The sequence below is a fragment of the Acomys russatus genome, chromosome 1, assembly GCF_903995435.1.
Source record: "Acomys russatus chromosome 1, mAcoRus1.1, whole genome shotgun sequence".
NCBI lineage: Eukaryota > Metazoa > Chordata > Mammalia > Rodentia > Muridae > Acomys > Acomys russatus.
This window is the reverse complement of record NC_067137.1, coordinates 25,835,987-25,859,842: the sequence shown is the minus strand read 5'-3', so window position 1 is coordinate 25,859,842 and position 23,856 is coordinate 25,835,987. Positions and strand designations below refer to the sequence as shown.

The following is a 23,856-nucleotide window of genomic DNA, read 5'->3' as shown; positions in this document are numbered from 1 at the left end:
GGCATGCAGTCTTCAACTTAAACTCATGCCCTGGAATGAAACAGGCTTTTAACACTGCTTAATACATTGTTTTCTTCTCTCACGTGTGTACCCATTCACGCCTGCCCACCAATGCACCTACTTTAGGCTGATCTCCCCGCCCCTGAAAATTCCTAACCCCCCCCATATATTCTTTTTCCTAAAAATCTCACCTAGAAATGACTCCTACTGATCTATTCCTCTAGCATGTAGAAATATTCTTTTTAAAGAAATCCTTTAATCTATGCTCTGGAGTTTTCTTTTTTCCTTCTTATTTTTCTTTCCTCTTTGTGTGTGTGTGTGTGTGTGTGTGTGTGTGTGTGTGTATGCCAGAGTTCAACATAAGATGTCTTCTTCAATTGTTTTCCAGATTATTTTCTAATAATGTCTTTTACTTATTCTTTAAGAATTTCATACAATGTGGTTTGATCATATTCAATCCCCTCCCCCAACTCCTCCCCCAAACCCTCCCCCAACTTCCCACCCAACTTCATAGTCTCTTTCTCTTTTAAAACCAAAGATACAAACACAATCCCCATGGAGTCCAATTGTGTTGGCTGACTGCTCCTAAGTGGGCCTTCCCTGGAGTATGGCTGACATAGCATCCACCTTATGTTTTGAAATAGGATCCCTTAACATCTAGTCTCCCTAGCACTGGGATTACAGGTAGATGTGCCACATCTGGCTTTTTTTTTTTTTTTTTTTTTTTTTTTTTTTTTTTTACACAGGCCCCTTTTCATGGCAAAGAGGTAACCAGGGACTGTGATTTATCAATTATCATACTTATTTATAATCGGCTTCCTCCCTGCGGTCTTCTTTAAGGTCTCCTTGTGCCTTCATTTAACACCTGTCAGCCTCATGCCTTCTTCTCAGTCTCTTCAGAGTTGCTCATACACACTTAACAGTACTCATTCCCACCCACTGCTGACCCAGCTTCTGTTTACTACTCAACTGAAATGGCACTTTCAGGAGTCCTCAAAGGACGCTGCTGTGGAGTCTATGGAATTTCCCAGCACTGTGTTAAGTGATCTCTCTGTATCACCTTCCAGCATGACTACAAAGGCTTCTTTTCTTGCTTTCTGTAACCACAGTCAAGCTTCCTAGCCAATGACTTACAGATTTCACACCCCTTTAGTGTCCTAAATTGCCTCTTTTGAAAGTATCAATAAGCAATAGGCAGAAAGCAGAGGGAAGAAAGCAAAGCAAGACAGGAGAGTCTGCTGCCTGTAGAGGATCAATGCTGGCTTGAGGAACCAGACTGTTCTACAATGAGTACAGTCTACAAATCCGCACTGAGCTTCATTTTACAATGAAGAAACTCACACTTCAGTCTCTATGTGATCTACAGCAAAATTCTGAGACCAGATAGCCTGGTCAGTCACGCTCTACTGCTATATATCAACATTTGGGCCCCTGCTGCTGCTACCTTCCCAAGAGCTGAGGCGTAGTTACTGTGGGAGATACATGAAACTGCCTATTGCATACATTTTAGCACTGAGTAGTAGGGTAGGCAAGTGGTCAATATAAATCACCTTTCTTTAAACTACACTAAAGGTGGGATTCATTGATATTTCAAATAGTCTGTGAATTACACATGGCAAAGCATATAATTCACACATATTAATTTCTACTTCAAGTATGTTAGAACACATGGCCTGGCAAGTAATGATGCCCTTGGATTACTGATTCTTTACATTTCTCCTTATTTCTTAATTAGGATGCAGCCTGGTACACACAAGACATGAACCTGCCCTAGACTGCAAATAGAAACTTACTGGCTTTAAGGGATATGGTGATTTGCTCTCACATTCCCTTCGTTTTCTCCTGAGTCATCCCATTAGTTAACCCAATGAGCAGGGATAATGTAAGGAGCCAGTGGGCTCTACACGAAGGTGGACACTGTGGGCAGCTTTTCCTGGCTTCTGGCATTAGACTCAATCAGGCAATGAGACAGCAGAAGGACATTAGAGCAAACAGAAGGGAAAAAAATGGGTTCTGGCTTATGGTTTTTCCAAACAAAGATAATCAGATAAAGGCAAAGAATAGTCCAGTTTAAAAAAAGAAAACAGTAAAGTAACATAAAAAAAGGAAGCTAGATATTAGAAAATAACCTTAAGTAAGAGGAAGAGGTTGTTGAGACAGCTTAGCAGAGACAAAAGGCACTGAAGAACAGAGTCATCCATATTCCCACACTGTAAGATAAGGCAGACAAAAGGCCAGTTAAACTATGTACAGACTTAAAAGAATTTAAGGAAGGTAACTTGACTGGCTTGTTTGACCATCAGTGACAAATGATCATGTTTTAATTTTCTAAAGACTCTATCTTTGTGTAAAGTACATTATCAGCATTATTCTCAGCTTTCTGTCCCTCACTGAAGCCAACACGATGTCTTTTTTTTTTAAATCACGCTGTTTATTCCTAGTTGTTGCTAATGTTACTCTGAATAAGCCAACAAGATAAAAGCCATATGAAGAAACAGTTTTCTTAAAGAATTACTATATAACACTGTGTGCTCTGATAATTTTATGCATAGTTAGCAAAGGATGAACTAAGACTACTCCCAAATTGGAATGAAGTGCCATTAGTCTAGTTTTTAGCTTTTTTTTTTAACCTCCATTCATAGTTTCAGTATCCAACTAACATTTTATTGTCTCCATTCATATGGCTTCAGTACCCAATTAGGAAAAGGAAAGGACACACAGTGTGCTTGGGCACCTGCTCTGCCACAGCAGCAAACAGTAAACTAATGAATCATGAACTTTTCTTTTCATATGAAGTTAATAGTCTCAGATTTCCTTTAGATTTCACTAAGCACTAAGGTTAATTATTTTAGAGCAAAGAGACAAACAAAAAGAATTTAGGATGTTAGAAGATCTACCATGAGAGAAATGTTGAAATTTCCGTGTTCACCCCTCCTCCCCCTTTTGAGACAGGGTCTCATGTAGCCCAAGCTGGTCTTAAAGTCTCTAGGTTGCTGAGGAAGGGCCTTGAATTCTGACCCTGATGTGTCAGCCTCCCAACTTCTGGGGGTTTACAGGTGTGCACCCTCACACCCAGCCTGTTTTACACTTTAGGATGTTGCTGACATTAATGGCAGGTGTTTTTGGTTGTGAGCCTAGCCTTTAACGGCTGAGCCCTCGCTCCAGCCTAGGCAGTTGTTTCTGAGATACATGGATGCCAATAAAGAGAACACATAGCCATCAAAATCTGAAACTCAGGGAAAAAGATTTAGTCTTATGACACAATATTTACTAAATTTTAGAGAACATTAAAGCAATATTATTATGATTCTGGCAACTGCAGTGGTATAATCAATCATGAAAATGTAATACATGTGCTAACAGTAGCTCTTAAAGGAAGCATAGAAGATAAATACCTTCAGTTGATTGTTAAATGAATCCATTTCTGAAAGCTTAGATGCAGTTTCTTTTTCAAGAGCATCTAATTGTTCTTTAAGTCTTTGGCATAATTCTTCCTTTTCTAATGATTTTTTATGAAGTAAACTGATCCCTGAATCTGAAGTACAAAAATATCGTCAGTTCACATTTGACAGAAGCTTATGTCATTTCCTGTCTGCTCAAAAAGATGTAACTAAAGAGACACAAAGGTATATATTATTAACATCCGTGAGCAGAAGAGACACTACTTTCTACTCCCAAATAATATCTTGCAAAGGTCCTCAGAGTTAATGGATATAAGTATTGGTTCTAACTGAAAGGATCGGGACTTGAAAAATTCCACATTAGAAAAGGTTTTTGACCAAAGCAATGGGCATGATACCATCCACCTCATTAAAGAAGGTGAATATACAGGCATGACAGAAAGTGCACCTCAGGTAACAGGTACTCAGAAAGTGTACTCAGGCAACAGGATGTGCTGCTGAAGTCATTTTGTACATACTCATAATGATCTCAAACCCAGAGGACCACCCACATCAAGGACCCAGTAAGCATTGCTGACAGGATTATTTAACAACTCATGTTAAGAAGTACACGATTTAAAAAACTTTACACAAGGATAGAGAAACTAGCTATAAAAATAGTGTTTTACCTTAAAACAAAATAGTAACACTACTATATAAATTCATATCCTAAAATTTTTTATTTTTAGGGTATGGAAATCAAGTACAGAATTTGAATAAAATTAAACATACAGAGTAAAAAGCTAAGTCCTCCTGCATCTGAAACCCTAACTTTTCCTTTCAGCATTTGTTATGAATGAATACACACTTAGACATGTGTGTGCTCATTCAACTTTTGCTTCGCAGACCTACAGTGTCTACAGCATCCTGTAACACACAAACCTCTATTTACTTTTTAAATTTTGGTGTTAGTAGAGATTGAAGCAGGGCCTCATACACACATGCCAGGTAAGCACTCTGCCACTGAGCCACAAACCCAATCTTAGGTTATTTTAAATTTAACAATATATTTTATCAATTAGGACATGCAGCTTTAGTTCCATTTCCATAGAAGCTAAACTATGGCTATTCCATTTAAAGGTAGGCACCATTCTCCTGTGTTTCTCTGAGTTCAGCTTGTTTAGAGTTCACACGTGACACCATGCACTTTCTTATTTCCATGGCTGACTCGTCTGACTGAGTCTACAGCCTGGATTACTCATGATGTCACATGTGGCACTGGATCCCTCATGTGTTTGGTTTTGGTTCTTTGAGAAAGGGGTTCTCTGTGTAGCCTTGGCTGTCTTGGACAAGCTTTGTAGACCAAGCCGGTTTCGAACTCACAGAGATCTACCTGCCTCTGCCTCTCTGGGTGCTGGGATTACAGGTGTGTGCCACCTCATCAGCTTCTTTGTTGTTGTTGTTGTTTAAGGTATAATATGTGTATGCACACACTTTCATTTCCTATTGATGGACATCTGTTCCCAACCTGGCGTGCAGAGGCTACAGTGAACATGGAGTGCACACGCCTTTCAGACAGTGATTTACTTCTTTCAGCTCCACATTCAGATGGCGGCCATATGGCAGTTTAACTTGTAATTATGTAAGAATATGCTTTATTATTTTCTATAATACCTGTTCTGATTTACCTTCCCACCAATGGTGTGCTAGATTTTCCTTTTCTCTCTTGCCAACACGTATTTCTTACCTTCCTGATAACATCTATCCTTGAGGTATGAGATGATTAACTATACTGACCACTCTTCAAATACTTACTAGTCATTTTTATCTGTTTTTTGTTTTTAAATTGAGCCATGTGGGGATTTTTTACTGTTTGGGGGATTTTTTAAAATTGGGTTGTATGAATTCCTTATATATTTGGATATCAAAGCTCTAACAGATACATGGGTCTCATATATTTCCTCTCAGTCTGTGGATCACCTTTTCATCTTGGGCATTTCCTTGGCTGTGCAGAAAACTTTTAGTTTGAGAGATAGAATGACTTATTTCATATTTCTTGAGCTTTTGATGATATTAAAAGATCATTTATATGACAGTTTCTTTTTGATGATGAAAAAAAAAAAACCTGTTATTAGGGCTGAAGAGATGGTTCAGTGGCTAAGAGTACTGGCTGCTCTTCCAGACATCTGGGGTTTGATTCCCAGCACCCCCATGGGTGCTCATGGCTGTATGTAACTCCAGTTCTAGCAGACCTAATGCCCTCTTCTGGCCACCTCAGACACCACACACTTGCAGTGTCTAGACATACATGCAGACAAAACACACAAAAATATAATTTTTTTTTTTTTGAGACCGGGTTTCTCTGTGTTAACAGCCCTGGCTGTCCTAAACTTGCTCTGTAGACCATGCTGGCCTTGAACTCACAGATATCCACCTATCTCTGCCTCATGAGTGCTGGGATTAAAGGTGTGTAACACCATGCCCAGCCAAAATAAAGTAATTTTTTAAAAGCCTGCTAAACAAAAAAGAGGAACTGAAGGTGAGCTGGGGAGGCAGGGGTGGATCTGAACTGAAGGTGAGCTGGGGAAGCAGGGGTGGCTCTGAACTGAAGGTGAGATGGGGAGGCAGGGGTGGATCTGAACTGAAGGTGAGCTGGGGAGGCAGGGGTGGATCTGAACTGAAGGTGAGCTGGGGAGGCAGGGGTAGATCTGAGAGGAGTCAGGGGGAGTGAGAGTAAATATGATCAAAGTCCATTGTATGACATTCTCAAAGAATTAGTAAAAATACTATACTAAAATGGTTGCAAAAGATGTCAAGGTACTTTTGTCTGTTCTCTTCTGAGTGTTTTATAGCTTGTGTCTTATGTTTAGGTTTTGATCTATCTTTGTTGCTTTGGGTCTCATTCTTTAGCCCAGGCTGTCATGAAATTTGCTATGTAGCCCAGACCAGTCTGACTTCATGGCACTCCTCTTGCCTCAGTCTATCAAGTGCTAGGACAGGCATGAGCTACTATGCCCAAGCTCAGGTCTTTAATTCATTTGCAGTTGATTTTCATGTCTAGGATAAGATAAGGACCATTTTACCGTTTAGCATGTGGTTATCCACTTTTCCTTACACTATTCACATATGAGATCATGCTTTCTCATTGATTACTTGGTACCTAAACTGTGAGTTAAAAATAAACCTTTCCTTTCTTCAGTTATTTCTTGTCAGGTATCTGGTCACAGCTATGAGCTAAGTAGCTAATACAATTTGTGATAATATTTTCCACATTATTCTGAAACTTTTAACTTATAGGCAAAAAATTAATTTAGTAGAATGCCATTTTAAAAATAATAATATATTAATAATTATTTAGAAAAGAAACACAACAAAACTTAGAGACTTACCAGGTGTGTTATTGAGCTGCATGTTTTTAATTCTTTCATTTAATAGTTGCTTTTCAGGTACGAGATAGATAAGCTTATTTTGATATTCCTTTAAAAAAGAAAATTAGAATCTCATTAAAACAATACAATGTCCAAGAATATTTTTAAAACTTTAAAATATGACTTAATCACTTTTATACCGAATAAAAATGCTACTTGGTTGTAGTGTAGAATTATATAGGATATAAAAAGAAAATATTTAGGCAAATACTTAGGAATGGCTGGCTGAATTTAAAGGAATCAAGAATGCGTTCATCAATGCGTGTCTAGAGGCTAAACTTTCTGCACTGTGATGGATGACAGTTGGCAAAGAACGAGAGGGCATCTATGTACTAGACAGCATGCACACGCAGGCCATGGCACTCCATAATGCCTATGTGTACATCAAAGAGGGGCTGAAATCCTAGGGAGAAATAGGGAAGCACTTTTAAACCATGAAAGAAATGGCTTTGCTGTGACCATGGGAACCCTGATTATCCATCCTTTCAGTAAAAAGTTACATAAGAAGACTCTCAGGTGGACAATACTTGCAGCGTCCCTACTTTCAAACAGCAATAATTGGACCAGACTCTGCTTCAGAAGTAAAGAGGTACCTGGGTCTGAGAGAAACATTTAATATTTTCTCACCACTGTTCTGAAAGACTAACTTCTAATCAAAATTTCCTAAAATGAATAGCAACATTTTATTGCAGTGTATAATGTGGTATGAATACAGGTGTTCTGCCATAACTCCAGCACTGATACTTGACTCCCAGAACTACAGTGTTCAGAGGGGTATGGCTGTAGGACGTGCTTAAACTCCGAGGACTTTCCCTCAGTAAGGGGATTTGGTCCTGCCTTGCTCACTGGCATGTAAGAGTACGGCAAGAAGAGGCTGCTTTTGTGATGGAGTACACCTGTCAGTCAGTATTAGTGCCCTGATCTCCAAATGGACAAAAACAATACATAAAGTTTTGGGTTTTTTTCTTTTTTGGTTTTTTGAGACAGGGTTTCTCTGTGTAGCCTTGGCTGTCCTGGACTTGCTTTGTAGACCAGGCTGGCCTCAAACTCACAGCGATCCGCCTGCCTCTGCCTCCCGAGTGCTGGGACTAAAGGCGTGTGCCACCACCACCCAGCTATAAAGATATTTTTATTGAAGTTTGAAGTGGTGAGTGTTTATGTATAAATTTAAGCAGAACCTAACTCACGTCAAGCCCAGTTTTAAGAGGTAGTAGACTTTCTGATCTTTTCTATCACAGGTCTGCCAGAAACTCAGATTCCCAAAGCACATCATCCACAGGAGGAATGGCAGGTGACTGCACGTGTTTATGACCACTGAGCTGCAAAAGACCCACCTGAAGTTCCTGTTGGAGTTGTTTGATTTCCATAATCTCCAGGTCACACTGTTTGTCCAAAACTTCTAGCTCAGTCTTTTGTGTTTGTTTTCTGATTCGGACATCTTGAAGTCTGCCTGAGATCTGCTGATGTTTTCCATTCTATAGGAAGATCATACACACATATATGGTTTTTTAAAAAAAAAAAAGTGCTAACAAGACATATTCCCTTCAGGAGAAAAATCCTTTTATTTAGCTATATTTCAGATGACATTTATGATTCATAGTCTGAGGAGAAGAAGGTTGATAATCCAGTGGGATTCACTTCACATTCATTTATATGAAGAGTTATTAAGAAGCAAGTCATTCAGAGAGCAAGAGCCTATATGTTATAATGAAAGTGCACAAATACAACACACTGAATTTTTTCTGGATCGCGTATTCATAACTACATAAACACTCTCAAAGCATATTTAATTATTCTTTAAATGCTTGCATGTGATATTTAGCATTAGACTCTCCTTCTCTGGTTTCAGTGTTATTTTCTAATCTGCTTTAGCTAACCAGTATCCAGAAGGAAGTTTTGGGTTTCACTCCATTTACCCTACACTATTCTTTTCCTTATGTGAAGAATACCCTATCCTTCCCTTCCTGGGGAGGCGAATAAAGCAGAGAGCAGAAACTGTCCATAGATCTAGGAAGAAGCATGGGGTGGGTGGTAAAGAGTGAACTGCCACTTCACCCTCCAAGCCAAATTTGTCTAATATTTAGAGAAACACACTTTAAAGAGGAAATTAGGGTAAAAACAAACCAAACAAACAGAAAAGTCTTTGGAATAGGCCCCAATCTAACTGGAGCAATTCACTGAAGGAGAAGAGGACAGAAAGGATACTAGAAATGCGCGTGCACAGAGGAAGTCACAGGACAGAGTGAGGCCTCACCAGGAACCACACCTTGACTTTCTGCTGTTTGGTATCTCAGCCTGTGGTGTTTTGTTGTTACAGCGCTAGCAAAAATGCAGTGGAGTGAGGAGAAATGGGCTGTCACTGATGAAAGTTTGACTAGTTAATGTCTTATATTTTGAAAACTACCCACTAAAATGAGTATGTTACAGAACTTATCTTCACCATGTGGAAGCACAGACTGGCCCTTCCAGATACTGACCCATGCTACTGTGCTGCTGTGTTACCTTAAGCCTTAAGGGAAAACCAGGCAATGTTAACGTTTTTTTTAATATTAATTTTCTTATATTTGTTTATATTGTGTGTGTATGTGTGGGTGTGCACAGAGGTCAGAGAACAATTGGTGGGGGTCAGTTTCCTCCCTGAACTATGGGTCCCAGAGTCTAACCTCAGCTTGCCAGGTGTGGCAGCAAGTGGTTTCAGCTGTTGAGCTACCTGGCCACTCCATCTTCTCCCATTTTTGAGAAAAACTAGACCATCAAAATAATGGTTCTGAGACATCCATTTTGCACACAGAAGCTCAGGGCTTTAGACCTCTGTGTGGCACTGTGGCATGATTAATAGTCAAGATATTCCTATAAATTAACTTAAAGCCACAAAATAGCATCTTTCTGAACAAAGAGATTACGATGATTTATTTTAAAAAATAATTTCAATGCAATTCAAGCCAGCCCCCCACCCCACCCAAGGAAAAACTCAGCTGCCACTGCACAGGTTGTAAATTTGGTTCTGGCACATAGGTAAGCATTCGTTATGAAAAATCCTGACATTCTAGGACAGGTTCTAGATCTCTTTACCTTCCCATTTCAAAGAACCTGACCCTCTAACATTTGGTGTGTAAAAATCAGTTAATTAGAATGACTAATATTAGTTAAAAATTAGCTTTTCAAACTGAAGGAAACAGCAAGAGATATTTAGGTAAGCTATTCGGTTTTGTTTGTTTGTTTGTTTGTTTTCCTACTTAGCAACTGAACTCTTTTTATTCAAGCAAACCCTGATTAGGAAATACAAGCATTGTTCAGATAAATTCCATGCAAACTTTAGCCTTACCACTGCTTCCAGCTCAAGATGGAGACTCTTCCTTTTAGAGGTCAGCCTGACGATTTCTTCTTGCTCTCTATTCTTCTGATTGAGAAGCTCCTGTCGACGGATTCTTTCCCATTCTAACCGACGCTGTCGTTCAAGCTCCTGTTTTGCTGCCTAAAATTAACAAATTAATGGAACTTTTAAATTTACAAAACCTGCACTATCTAAAATGTCGTGGAATGACGGTGTTTGGGAGTGGGAGGCAATAGTGCCTAAGGGGAGGTGAGAAAATGTTGCTTCCTCAATGGGCCCTAAGACAGCCACGAAAGTGTGTTTTATTCATCACTGAACCCTCTTTTTGTTGTACTAAGTATAAAAACTAGAGAAGTAATCATCCCTTTATTCTGGTATCAGAGGAGACGCAATTCCACTCACAATTTTCCCCAGCACTGTAATTCACTGTGTTCTGTTCCTGGCCCTTTAAAATACAACCAGGGTTTCTTTTATTTATTTATTTATTTTGGTTTTCTGAGACAGTGTCTCTGTGTGCCCTTGGCTGTCCTGGACGTGCTTTGTAGACCAGGCTTCTTGTTCCTCTTTGCATCTTCATCTCCCTGAGCTTCACGTCTTCAGACCGTGACTGTGAGTTCTAGGCCTGCCTTCACCCAGTGTCCTCCTCTGCCTGACCCCTTGCTCAGCCCTGCAATCAGTCCTCTGACTGGGGCCTCCCCAGCTCTGCATCAGGAAGCCTTCAACTCCGTACACACAGCGAGCCTCTTTCCCCCACCAAGGGAAGTGAGACTCACTCTGTACAGGATCAAGAGTGACATGATACAGACAGAAACGCACAACAGGGCTGAAAAGTCAGCAGATTCTTAAAACAAAATGTACTCATTTATTAAATCAGGGATTTTCTTAGGAAATAACTTGAAAATTACCTCTCGTCTTTCTATCTCTTTTCTCCGCTCTTCCTCCCGCTGTCTCTCCAGTTCTCTCTGTTTCTCCAAGCGCTTTTCCAGTTCCAGTTGCTTCTTCCATTCTTGTTCCTGTAATTCCCTCTGTTTCCGCTCCCACTCTTCCTTTTCTTTCTGGGCTTTACGCTCGGCCTCCCTCTGCTGCTGCTCCATCAGGGCTTGGCGCCGCTTCTCCAGTTCCATGTTTCCTCGTTCATAGTTGGCTTTCCGTTTGTCCTCAAAAGTAACTAAAAAAGAAGAAAGAAAGCAGGAAAGAAAGAAAGAAAGAAAGAAAGAAAGAAAGAAAGAGAGAGAGACAAATAGACTGTATGCTTCTCCCGCAGCCTACAGAACCTCTCATCTAGTTCAATATACTCTGTCCTGGTAGTCATTTGGGTGTTCTTATTTCCCCTAAGGATACTTATAACTCAAATGTAAACAGGAAAGATTTATTTCCTGTAAAAATATTCACTTCTTCAAATAACCAAGGTTGTGTTGTTGTGTTTTACATGTTATATGTCATTAACTTTTTGAAGAAGGTTTTTTGTTTGTTTGTTTTGTTTGTTTGTTTTTCAGTGCTGGGGATCAAACTTAGTTCTAGCCAAACAGTCTACAAATGAGCTATAACCCTAATTTTTTTGCTAACTTTTAAATAATCATGTGTATACTCTTTCAAGCAATCAATTTTTCAAAGCTAAGGATTTCATTACAGAGCTTGATCTTATTTTTCTTAACATGTAAGAAACACAAATTTCCCAAATATACACATGCTCCTCTCTTCCGTTACCATTTTCAGTTTTACCCTTCATTAAAATGAATAAATAATTTAACCCCCCCCCCCCCAATGATCTGGTGATGCAGCTCAGTGGTGGAAATGCTTGGATGGTTTACATTAAGCACAGGGGCTCGATCCCCAGTAATATATACATACATAGCTACAACTCCCATCTACTGGTTTTTTCGTATAGCAGATAATTTTTAAGTCTATAAACACTCTATTTATACTTCAAAAATAAAATTTCAGCTGTGTGGTGGCTGCGCACGGCCTTTAATCCCAGTACTTAGGAGGCAGAGGCAGGCAGATCTCTGTGAGTTCGAGGCCAGCCTGGTCTACAGAGCGAGTTCCAGGACAGCTAGAGCTGATACACAGAGAAACTTTGTCTCAAAAAGCCAAAATAAAATAAAATTTAAAGTAAATACAATTAATTTTTATTTTAAAATAAATAAATTAAAAGTATAAAATTAAAACCTGGCAATTTCTTCTGAGGTTCTTCTTCTTGTGTTTTCTGATATGAAGGCAGAGTTCCATTAATGGAATCAATTTGCTTGCCTCCTCTAAGAAGAACAAACAACAATCAGTGTCACAAAGTCTGAGAATTTTCAGACTAAAAAAATACAGATTACCAACATTTAAAACAAGTTAATATTTAATGTATAATACTAGGGATATTTGAAATACAGTATGGCCATTAGTCATACTGTGCAAAGTACTTGGGTGTTAGAGAGATCTGGATTCAGTTAATTACTGTTCCTGGGCAAGTTTTTCAAGTGTCTTCAGATAAACTTTTCCCTATCACATAATGAAAACAACTCCTCTTATTTACTTCCCAGTGTCACTCATTAAGTATGAAAATTGAAGGACAGAGCAAATATTAACTTTCCTCTAAACTAAAGCACAGGCTTCAACCAGTTCCAAAGTAAAAATGACACATAAATGATGAAAATCCAGCCCTGCAGATCTGCATACCTGAAAGATGGAGGGACGAGCTCGGGAGGTAAGGTCAGTGGGAGTGGCTGTCCAGCTTTGGCCATGTCAGTGAGGTGCATCGCCAGGATGAACTCTTCAGCTTTCAACTGTCCATCACCATCAATGTCAGCCAGAGTCCTAAACGAAATGTGAAAACTCATAATTTACAAGTCCACTGAGAATTTTTACTGACTATATTAAGAGTACAGCTTTTATTTTTATGAGTAATGACAGTATAAATGCTAAGTTAATATGTTTTAGTGAAATGTAAATATATACAAAACAATGAGTCAATTTTTACCCTGAATTTTCATAGCCCAAAAGAAAGGGAAGGCATTGAATCATCATAGCAAATGCCCATTCTGAGGAGGTGGTTTTTTAATATTTCATGTTCAGTTCAATATATTAAAATGAGATAATCTCTGGACAGCAACCTAAGTCATTATAGAAAAGAAAACTATAGGCTGGGGGGATGGCTCAACGGTTAAGAGCACTGTCTGCTCTTCCAGAGGTCCTGAGTTCAGTTCCCAGCAACCACATGGTAGTTCACAACCATCTATAATGTGATCTGGTGCCCTCTTTTGGCCTGCTGGTGTACATGCAGATGGAGCACTCATACACAAAATAAATAAGTCAAAAAAAAAAAAAAAAGAGGAGGAGGAGGAGAAAGAAAGAAAGAAAACTACAGTGTTACTTATAAAACAAAGGTGAACTTCTCAAGAATGCGTGCTTCCCCAAGTGAACAGAACTTTCAAATACCCACTCCTATGGAGCATACTTGAGTCACAAAGTTTTACAGAAACACTGATTTTCTGTTTGGTTTTTCAGAAACAATCTTCAGGACAGACTCACCAAATAGTAGCTAGCTGAGTTTGAGAAAGATTCGACTGAAGAAGGGCATTTCTAGCTTGAAAACCTGATTGAGTGAGAAAACCACAGAAGGAAACTTCTTTAGTCTCTTTTAAGCCATGCAAACAATGCTGCTGTTTTTTGGAACATTTACTACCCAAATGTTTGTGCCAGGGGACAGGTACTGGGCTTTCTGTGGTAATCAGAGATTGCTGAGGATGCACTGTTCCTCCACCTGCTTCCAGCACGGCAGCTCTGAGAGCACAGGCCAGGCACAGGCGTGGAGAGGAGAGGCTCTCCAGCCCTGACCTCCCATACACTTCCCTGCATGCATGCTCTTCCCTCAGTCCTGTCTTCAGTTTCTCTCTTCCTGCATGATCTATAAGGGCTGCCATTCCTCTGGGAACTCCTGAACACACTTTTCTATCTGTTTTCAACAAGGATCTACAGCCTGATGCCCCCGCTTGTACCTCCACAGCCCAAACCCCGCCTCTTCTCTATTTATACTCCTACACCCAGCCACACACCTACATATGTTTCAATGGGCATCTCAAAAAAAAAAAAAGTATGTCTAAAGCTTCTGTCTCCATCATGTCCCTTTCTCCAATTTTCATTCCAAACCGCTGTCTTCTCTATAAATTGCGTTACTGTCCATGCCATGACTCAAGACATAAATCACAGTTCTTTCCTGACCCCTTTTCCTTTATCTATCATTCACTTTGTCCTACATAAGAATTATTGGCTGGGAGAAGAGGAAGCGTGAAAGACGGTTGAACACACTTGCCTATTACAAGTATATATCTTGTGTATAACCACTGTAAATTTATGTAGTATGTTTCTGTAGAGCATTTGAGTTAGAGCGTAAAGTGTGAGCAGTGAAAAGGGCAATTGGAGAAAATGCGTTCTCTCTGGGAGCTAAGGCTAATTGCTGCCACTACCGCGCCTTGCGGTTTGGGGATTTTATTCACTTCAAAGCTTACAAGATGAAATATGATCTTTCTGAGAGATGCTTTTCCAAAATGTGTGGTGTACACTCCTTGTACTTAACTTGGCGTAAGTACTTGAAGAAAGCAATCAAGATGAATCCATCTTTCAATAATTATACACTTACAATATTCTTATGTATGAAATGCCTTCAATGTTAGAACTTTAAGTAAGACATAAAGTACAAATTCAAGTATCAGCTTTTCAGAAGTTTACATGAGCAACTAACCCTCTCCTGTAAGCACTGTACGCCGGTTACCTGAGAGGTATCCACTCATGCTTTTGTCTAGGCTGTTGAACTTTTGCCGATACTTTAACCTTGAAGGCTGTGGAACTGCCCACTCTGAGGTCCCAGTCTTGGGCGAGTTCCCTGAGAGGGAAGCAGTTGAGGAAGTTGAGCTATAATAAAATGTATTTAAAAGTTTATGTTACTAAATAAATACATTTAATTAAACTTTATAAGATAAAGACTTTAAGAATCAATATACAATATAATGTCAATAGATAAATACAACTCCATCTATTAAGAACCTATAAGTTCAGGCAGTTTACTGGCCAGGGACTTTATAAATGGCATTCCTTATCTTCCAAACATACTTAAAAGATATTGTCTACATTTCTTACTTTGTTAAACTATGGTTCAGTGATGTTAAGAGGGGAAGAAAGGTCACAAAAATCAATGGTTATTTAAGTTACAATACAATATTTTTCTGGATGAAAGGTAACACCATTTTGAAGAGAACTATGATGATTTCTATGGAAAGTAATAAATGATACTTTGTGTTTTCTAAAATTTAAAAACACCACGTCAGCCAGGTATGGCAGCATACACCTTTAATCTCAGCACTCTGGAAGCAGAGGCAGGCAGATCTCTAGTTCGAGGACAGCCTGGTCTACAGACTGAGTTCCAGGACAGCCAAGGCTACACACAGAAACCCTGCTTCAGAAAACAACAACAAAAAGAAAACTTAAGTATAAGTAATAATATTTGTCCATTACACAGAACAACCTGGATAAGCAAGGGCTTATTAGGTGGAAATCCACACTGAAAGCAGACAGTTCTGTGCATTAAGTATTCATACCTACTAGATCCTAGATCAATCAGAGACTGGGCCTTCTGGATACTAGCACCACCAAATCCTCCCATCATCAGACTGTAAGATGATGCATGAGGCAATGCTGGGAGGAAAAGATAAAAGGGAAAAGATTTATACTAGGCAGTTCCACAAAGAAGGACATGCAGGTGCTTCTTCACGTGTCTGACCGACTAGACACTTACTTGAAGAAGAGTAAGGAATGGATAAAGGCTGAATGAGACTGGCGGTTCCATTTGGTAGTGAGGATGTACTAACAGAAGGCACTAGGGGAGCAGGCATCATGAGGGGAGGAATACTGGTCCCTGAAGTTGCAGAAGACAAGGGTGTTGTTATCGGTGCAACTGGAGGCAATGGCTGATGAATGGACAGGTTGGGCATGCTTCCCATCCCTAAAGACAGAGGAGAACACATTTTTCAATGGTAGCAAATCAACTATAACATACATGCCAAAAAAAAAAAAAAAAAGTTACAGCACAAGAAGCAGCTTCAATTTTGTAGAAACCCCATGGGCAAATGATCCTTACAATGTTCCTCAAAGCAGCTTTGAATCTGAAGTGAAGGAGATAAGCTACTGCTTTGAATGTTAATCTTCATGTATGGACAAAGGCAGGCACAGTCGCCATTTTGTCTTCCTTCTCTTCTCTCAAAGATAAAATGTCTTACCTGACTAAAAGGAGTAGAGAGACTTACTCAGGCTGCTACACTACTAGACTAATACGCATGCCCACTCCTCAAACAGAAGGTGGTCGCATTAGTAGATGGAATGGTTTGCATAGTGGGCATGCTTGTATGTATGTATTGCTGGCAAATGTGCTATGTGCTTCATGTTTCTTCTAAGAACTCAAAGATGAGCTCCCCCCCAAGCCCTGAGACAGGGTTTCTCTGTAGTCCTAGCGATCCCGGACTTGCTTCTGTAGACTAGCTTGGCCTCAAACTCAAAGAGATCTGGGATCCCGAGTGCTGGGATTAAAGGTGTGAGGCACCAACACCCAGCACAAAGTTAAGTCTTTAAAAATAAGTGATGACTTCTATTTTCTTAACTGCAGAACACTAAGTATAATATGAAAATATGGCCACTGGGTAATTTGGTGTTTATCTTTACGCTGAGCACAACAATGGAAGAATAGAGTGTTTAAAAATTTAACATCTGATGTAAAGGAGTGCAGTCTCAACACAGACACACTTACTGAGTGCTTTCACATAGAGTTAATAAGAATTTGGCTAATCAAAATTATATGGAAAACATACAAACCGGTAATCTCTGATGACTATATAAACTAAGTTGGGCAAAGACTACAATTTTTAGGCCTCAATTTAGCTGGCTAATTAATCTTTAAAGAACTTTCTACTCATCTATGATTTTTAAATTACCCACACAAATAAATTTAGTCAATCTTGTTGTTTTATTTATTTAATATTAAGGACACTGTGAGGTATAGTGTGGTGTTAGGACACAAGCACACATACATGATAACCAGATCAGGGCATTTATACTCTCTATCATCACAAGCATTTACCATGCCTCTATGCCAACAGCATTCAAAATCACTGGGTGTGGTGGCACATGCAGGTGGATCTCTTTGAGTTTGAAGCCTGCGTGATCTACAAAGTGAGTCCAGGACACCAAGGCTACACAGAGAAACCTTGTCTCAAAAAAAACCACAAGAAGGAAAAAAAGAGATGTCTTCTCTTAAAGGCATGATGCTTAACTGAGAGTCTGGATTATCATTTTGTGCTAATACAACCTTTCTTGATCCCCAAGGAATCAAGCGTATCAATCAATACAGCTGCTAAATTAATAAATCCATACCAAAACGAGCAGAGATTAGTGGAGAGAACATAGGGGGTTGTTTCATGACAGGAGGGAGAACTACAGGCAGCTGCTGGCCTTGAAGCTTTAGCTTTATGAGTTTCATAGCTATGGAGAACTCTTGCTGGTCCATCTTCCCGTCCTTGTTCAGGTCTGACAAGGCCCTAGAAGGAGAGAGAGGTGAGTAGATCTGTGTTAGGGTGGCGATGAGGAAATAAAAATTACTGTTGAGGTTGAAAAAAATAAAAACAATGACAAAGCATTCACATGTAGACCATCACTTAATTAACTATGCATATATATGAATAACAGAAAACCTCCACAGGAAGAAATAATAGCCAGAGATAGTATCTAACAAAATGCTCACAGACTGTACAGAATCTAGATAGTTTGGAGAGGATTTCCAACAATCTGGATATAAACTAATATACCATATTAGTATATTAGTATATACAGTATCTCAAGAATACTATAATCGTAAACTAGGAACGACAGATTGCACATTAGAGAGGCAGAGATAAAAGGGTTGTTCCAAGTTGGAGGCCAGCCTGGTCTACAGAGTGAGTTTTAGGACATACAAAGCTACATAGTGTGTGTATTTTTATATAGGTAAGTAAATTCTAAATTTAACTTATTCACTTGTTCAAATAATTGAAAATGTTTGACTAGTATTCTATCAAGCACTCAAATGTTCCTACGGAAAAAGAATGGGGTAGAAATGTATTTGTTATAAATACATTTTAAAAACATAATCCCAGATACTCTTGAAGACATGTTATTTCTTTATGGGTATGAGTCTTTTGCCTACATGTATGTATATGCACAACATGTGTGCCTGGTACCCACAGAGGTCAGAAGAGGGTGTCAGATCTCCTAGAACTAGAGTTATAGATGGTTGTAAACTGCCATGTAGGTGTTGGGAACTGAACCCAGGTCCTCTGCAAGAGTAGCCAGTGCTCTTAGCCACTGAGCATCTCTGTTGCCCCTCTAGAATATTTTTTAAGTAAGAGCAAGGGAAGGGATGGCTACTTTGGGGTTTACAGATGATAAAAAGTAATGAAACTACAACAAAATAAAAGGGAATTTGAGATTTTTGTCAATTATATAGAAATATTTTCAATAATTTATACATCCTTTCTTGAGTTCTAATGGAATTAGAATTTGTTCTGTAGCATTTCAAATTATTTTCAATCATTTACTCAGCATAATTTATTTTTTAAAAAGCTAAGGAAATATTCTTATTTGACAATTGATAAAATAACAGAAATATTCTTATCCACAATATGAAAATAATTTGATGTTACTAATGTATTATTTAAACAACAACAACAACAGTCCATCAGAAACCTAAATGCATTTATAAAAGAAAGTGTTTTACCATATTTCAGCTAGAACTGGGGCCGGCAGACCTGATTGTAAGAAAAATGTACGGGCTTGATCACCTGAAAGTAATAAACACAAATGCCGAGTGATACATTAGTAAGTGGAATTATTCCAATATTTATAAATAATAACAGTTGGCACAGGATGTTGATTTTAGCTCTTATCATTAAATATGTGAGTTATAAATGTATATACAAAGTTATTTACATTTTAGAGTAATATAAATCACCACTAACAATCAGTGAAGAAAGAGTATATTATTCATTTAAAAGAGTTTACCCTAAAGGAGTTCTATAGTTAAAACTACTAAGTGCTAGGGAAACACCCCCCGTGGGTTTCCCCATATTTGTATGTAAGCTTGTTGTGCACGCCAAGAACACGAAACCCAATTCCTCCTGTTTGGGTTTTCAGGATGGGGTTTGTAAATGAAAAATCTTCAAGACTGAAGCAATAATGTCTCCCACGGGAACAAGGAGCAAGCTTGCTACAGAACAATGGCTTCTCTGAGCTTGGTGTTCTCCTGCAGCACCCACAGCATGCACACTTATCTTTCTGGCCCTCTGTATCATCCTGGTCAGACTCAGAGAACAAAAGAAACCCACAGAAACAGGGCCATGACCATGTCGCCAGCTGTTCTGTTAGTGGTAAGTCCTGACTCAGGAACCTCAGATCTTCTAGTAGCAATGGATGATAACTGCCTATTATTAGCTTGTCAGCAGAGTAGTCAGACTAACAGCAGTACAGCACGGCAGGAATACAATTGACATCAGACTGTAGTACACAGGAGAAGGGACTCCACAGTCAGTCTGACAGTTATCAGCAGTGGTCACGATAGCCTTAGGCAAACCCCACAGCACATCTCCGTCTAGGCTTTGCCCTGTGTGCACACAGATGAGCACAGTAGCTGCCACACTGGGGTGCTGTGAAGGTGAAGTGCAATAGTGCGTGGTACAAAGCTGACAAATGCTACAGGCATCATTACTGTGACAACAGTTCCCCCACAACCCTCACCCCAAGACAGGGTTTTTCTGCGTAGCGCTGGCTGTCCTGGAACTCCCTCTGTAGGCCAGGATGGCCTTGAATATATAAAGCACTAAGATGCAGTTGCACAGAAATGGAGAGAAAGGAAAGACAAATGCAAATCAATCACTTTTTTGTTCTGCTGGTCTTTCTACAAAACAAGTGTTAACACCGACAATTAACACTTAACACAGGCTCAAAAACATGAGAAATAGCAGTGTGGAAACAGATTCAAGGGCTTTGGGATGCCATATGCCTGTAATCCAAGTACTTGGAGGGAGCTGAGGCAGAAGGATAACAAGTTAGAGGTCAGTCTGAGCTACAGAGCAGGACCCTCTCTCAAAACAATAACAAATCCTAAATAAATGGAAAAAATGTAAAGTTTCTGGGGGGTGGAGTGGGGGAATCTCTGAGAAAAATATCTGGTATAAGAAGGAAATAAAAGAACCAGGCAGGGTGGCCCACACCTTTAATCCAGCACTCAGGAGGCAGAGGCAGGTGGATTGCTGTGATTTTGAGGCTAGCCTGGTTTACAAAGTGAGTCCAAGACAGCCAAGGCTACACAGGGAAACCCTGTCTTGAAAAACAAAACAACAAAAAAAAGCCTTCTTGAAATAGTATTAATATGTAATAAAACATTCCTGACCACCATTTAGAATTCAAGAAAAGAATTCCCATATGCCAAATTGAATCAACAAATTAGGACAGTTTCAGGAAAAACTATTTTTTCAGGAAAAAGTATTTTTTTTAATTCTAGAGTTTTGACAGATAGGAATTTTATTACTTAACACAAATTTCATAGCACTTATTAAAATTAACTGTAAGATATATGAACAGGAATATAATTTATAATAAATAACAAAGAATAAACACAAACCTGTTATGTAACCTCCTGAAGGCTTGAGGTTATCAAACTGTTTGTCATGCTTAGTGCGTTCTTCAGATGTAATAGCCCACATATTTGGCCCTCCTAAAAATATATGAAAGGCCAAGATATTAGAGTATGCAGATGAGCCTGCTCAAAATGGTATATCCGTAAGAGTGCAAAATTCTAGCATGCAAATATGAATATTAAGCGTCCATTTAATGAGACTATTTAATGTCTGAAGGACATTTAAAAAAAGAATTCTATCAACTATATACTACAACCCTAAGGCTTTTCAGTCACCCACTCAGTTAACATCTATTGAATAACTGTATACCACTCACAAAGATAAGGTCAATATTGGCAATAAAAAGATTAGAGTATTATTCTCACTCTCAAAGAATTCATACCTAGAAAATAAGCATCCCCGTTTACTGTGTAAATTGTGAAAGACCCTAAGCACAAGTATGACAGAGCTGTAGAATTCTAAGTTAGAAACATCAGATGTGAGATAACAGGAAAGATTAAGACCTAAGCAGAGGCCAGAAGCGTGAGCACTTCCCTCACACAAAAAGGGCATGGCTCGAGAGGGGTGTGAAGACGCTCTAAGTACACCAAGAGGCTACTCCCCACTAAGGTCCCATGTGAATACACAAAGTAGAAGGAAATAACTAGTTTGAATTTACTGCAAAGGGTTGTTTTCTTTTTCCTTTATCACTAGGAACTGAACTTAAGGCCTCCCTGTACTAGGTAAGATGTCTACCACCAAGCTATATCCTAACCTTCCACTGGAGACTTTCTCTCTCAAGCTCAGGGCACTTCCTTCAGGGGGACTGATATGTCTAGATGACAATGACAATCTTCCTGTCGCAGATTCTCAAGAGAGAGTCCATGCTTCTGCAGAGCACTTATGGAGATGCTGTCTGATGTCCATCTGCTCTACCAGACTTTGAGGCCTGGGAACAGGGGCTTTTTGTGTGTTCCTTTCTGTCCCAAGAACCAGTTAAGTACCCGGAAAAGGTTCATAAAAAATGACTGCTGAATAGATCTCTGTATCAATAAAAGAAGGAGCAAGGGAGGAAAAAAAGTGTCTTACTACATAGATCAGGACTGGAGGGAACACAACACTCACAAATTAACCCTTTTGCTGCCTGCCCTTCAACTACAATCATTAGCAGTTTCTGGAGGAGTCTTTGGAAAGCTTTATACATTCACTTTGGCTAATAATCACCTATATATCACTCTGGCTACTCTTTCAGTTTACTCAACATCTGTCAACAAGGAACCATATGTATTTAGATACATAAACTCACATATCTGCTATCTACCCCGAGTTAAAAATAATTGTTTTTAAAATCAGTATTAGAAAGGCAATTTTCTTTTTCTCTCTCTTTTTTTGAGACAGAGTTTCTCTGGGTAGACCTGCTGTCCTGCAACTCTTTGCAGACCAGACTGGCCTCAAACTCATGGTGATCTGCCTACCTCTGCCTCCCAAGTGCTGGGACTAAAGGCATGCCTGGCTTAGAAAGGCAATATTCTCTCTCTCTCTCTCTCTCTCTCTCTCTCTCTCTCTCTCTCTCTCTCTCTCTCTCTCTCATATATATATATATATGGATGTCCTATCTGCATGTACACCTGCATGCCAGAGAAGGGCATCTGATCTTAGTATAGATGGTTGTGAGCCATCATGTAGGGATCAAACTCAAGATCTCTGGAAGAGCAGACAGTACTCCTAACTGCTGAGCCATTTCTCTAGCCCCTCTAGAAAGGCAATTTTCAAGAAACATCTACCACTGAAAAATAAAGATCTACTCTAATTATAGATCCTAAAACTGATCTGATAACATTTCCTTAGCCCTAAATGACTGAATTAAAAAAAAAAAAACAACTATAAAAAGAAGAGTTAGAGTTAAAAATAAAGAAACATATATGTTGAAGGATCTAAAACAGCTAAAGCTACACACTTCTGAAATAAACACATATGTAGTAAAACCTCCCTTGTTTTATCAGCTTTTTATCAGTGAGATCGAGCATATTGTCCATGCAATACACAATATACCTATAATAAAATAACACTAAGCATCATCTTTCACCTATTAAGACTAGCGAAACACACAAGGAACATGGAGGAGGCCAGTGTGTATGGAGGAATGTCTGAGAACAAGCATAATGACACAGTGTGAACTCCATTACAACAGCTGTCAGAGTCCCACGCAGAGATGGACAACCGTGCACATATTTACTATGTATGACTTTAGAAACATGTTGACTAAAATGATGAAAATGACCACAAAGACCAAGCACAGCTGTAAACCCTGATGCTGCCAGGCATGCACAGGCTCATTAACCGCAGCACTGTGCTATAAATTAGGGTATTGCTATGGAGAAGGAAACTAAAGGCAATGGTGGAAAAGTAATGCTTAATATAACTCAGTAAGTAGGAGAGTAGGAGATCTGAGATTAGAGCTTGGGCAGTTGAAGACAGCTCCCTGGGAGTGTGTGGCTAGCATGCACAAGGCCATGAGTTTGGTTCCCAGCATGGAGGGGAGGAGGGAACAACTTTGACCACATAAAAACTGAGGTAGCCTGAACTCCCTCAACTCTATCAGCTCCAGTGTACATGGACAAGTTGCTCAAGCTCTCGGTACTGTAGCAGCCACCCTCCACAACCTGGGAATGCCACCTAACTCAAAGGGTTTCTACAGAGACCACATGGAATACACAATATACCTGCAACAAGACAATGACAGGAATGACAAAACAAAATGTAACGGCATACACGTATGAAAAGTCCATTAAAAAATAACCTCAGTGGGGGCTGGAGAGATGGTTCAGTGGTTAAGAGCACTGCCTGCTCTTCCAAAGGACCCAGGTTCAATTCCCAGCACCCGCATGGCAGCTCAAAACTGTCTTTGACTCCAAGATCTGACACCCTCACACCAGCACACATAAATTAAATAAAATATTAAAAAAACAAAACAAAACACCTCAGTACTTTGTATGCTAACCTAAAAAACTAACTTAAAATTTTTTTACATG

General features: G+C 39.3%; 1 protein-coding gene across 1 annotated transcript in view; it reads right to left on the bottom strand.

The window, feature by feature from the left end:
- Positions 1-23,856, bottom strand: part of Itsn2 (intersectin 2) — a 112,604-nt gene that overhangs the window by 59,690 nt on the left and 29,058 nt on the right. The window contains 15 exon segments of the mRNA XM_051143112.1: positions 2,130-2,210; positions 3,396-3,535; positions 6,770-6,857; positions 8,143-8,283; positions 10,134-10,283; positions 11,048-11,310; positions 12,312-12,397; positions 12,810-12,947; positions 13,662-13,725; positions 14,902-15,041; positions 15,725-15,821; positions 15,922-16,128; positions 17,550-17,713; positions 18,928-18,991; positions 20,830-20,922. Of these exon segments, the coding sequence (XP_050999069.1) occupies positions 2,130-2,210; positions 3,396-3,535; positions 6,770-6,857; positions 8,143-8,283; positions 10,134-10,283; positions 11,048-11,310; positions 12,312-12,397; positions 12,810-12,947; positions 13,662-13,725; positions 14,902-15,041; positions 15,725-15,821; positions 15,922-16,128; positions 17,550-17,713; positions 18,928-18,991; positions 20,830-20,922 (1,916 nt within the window).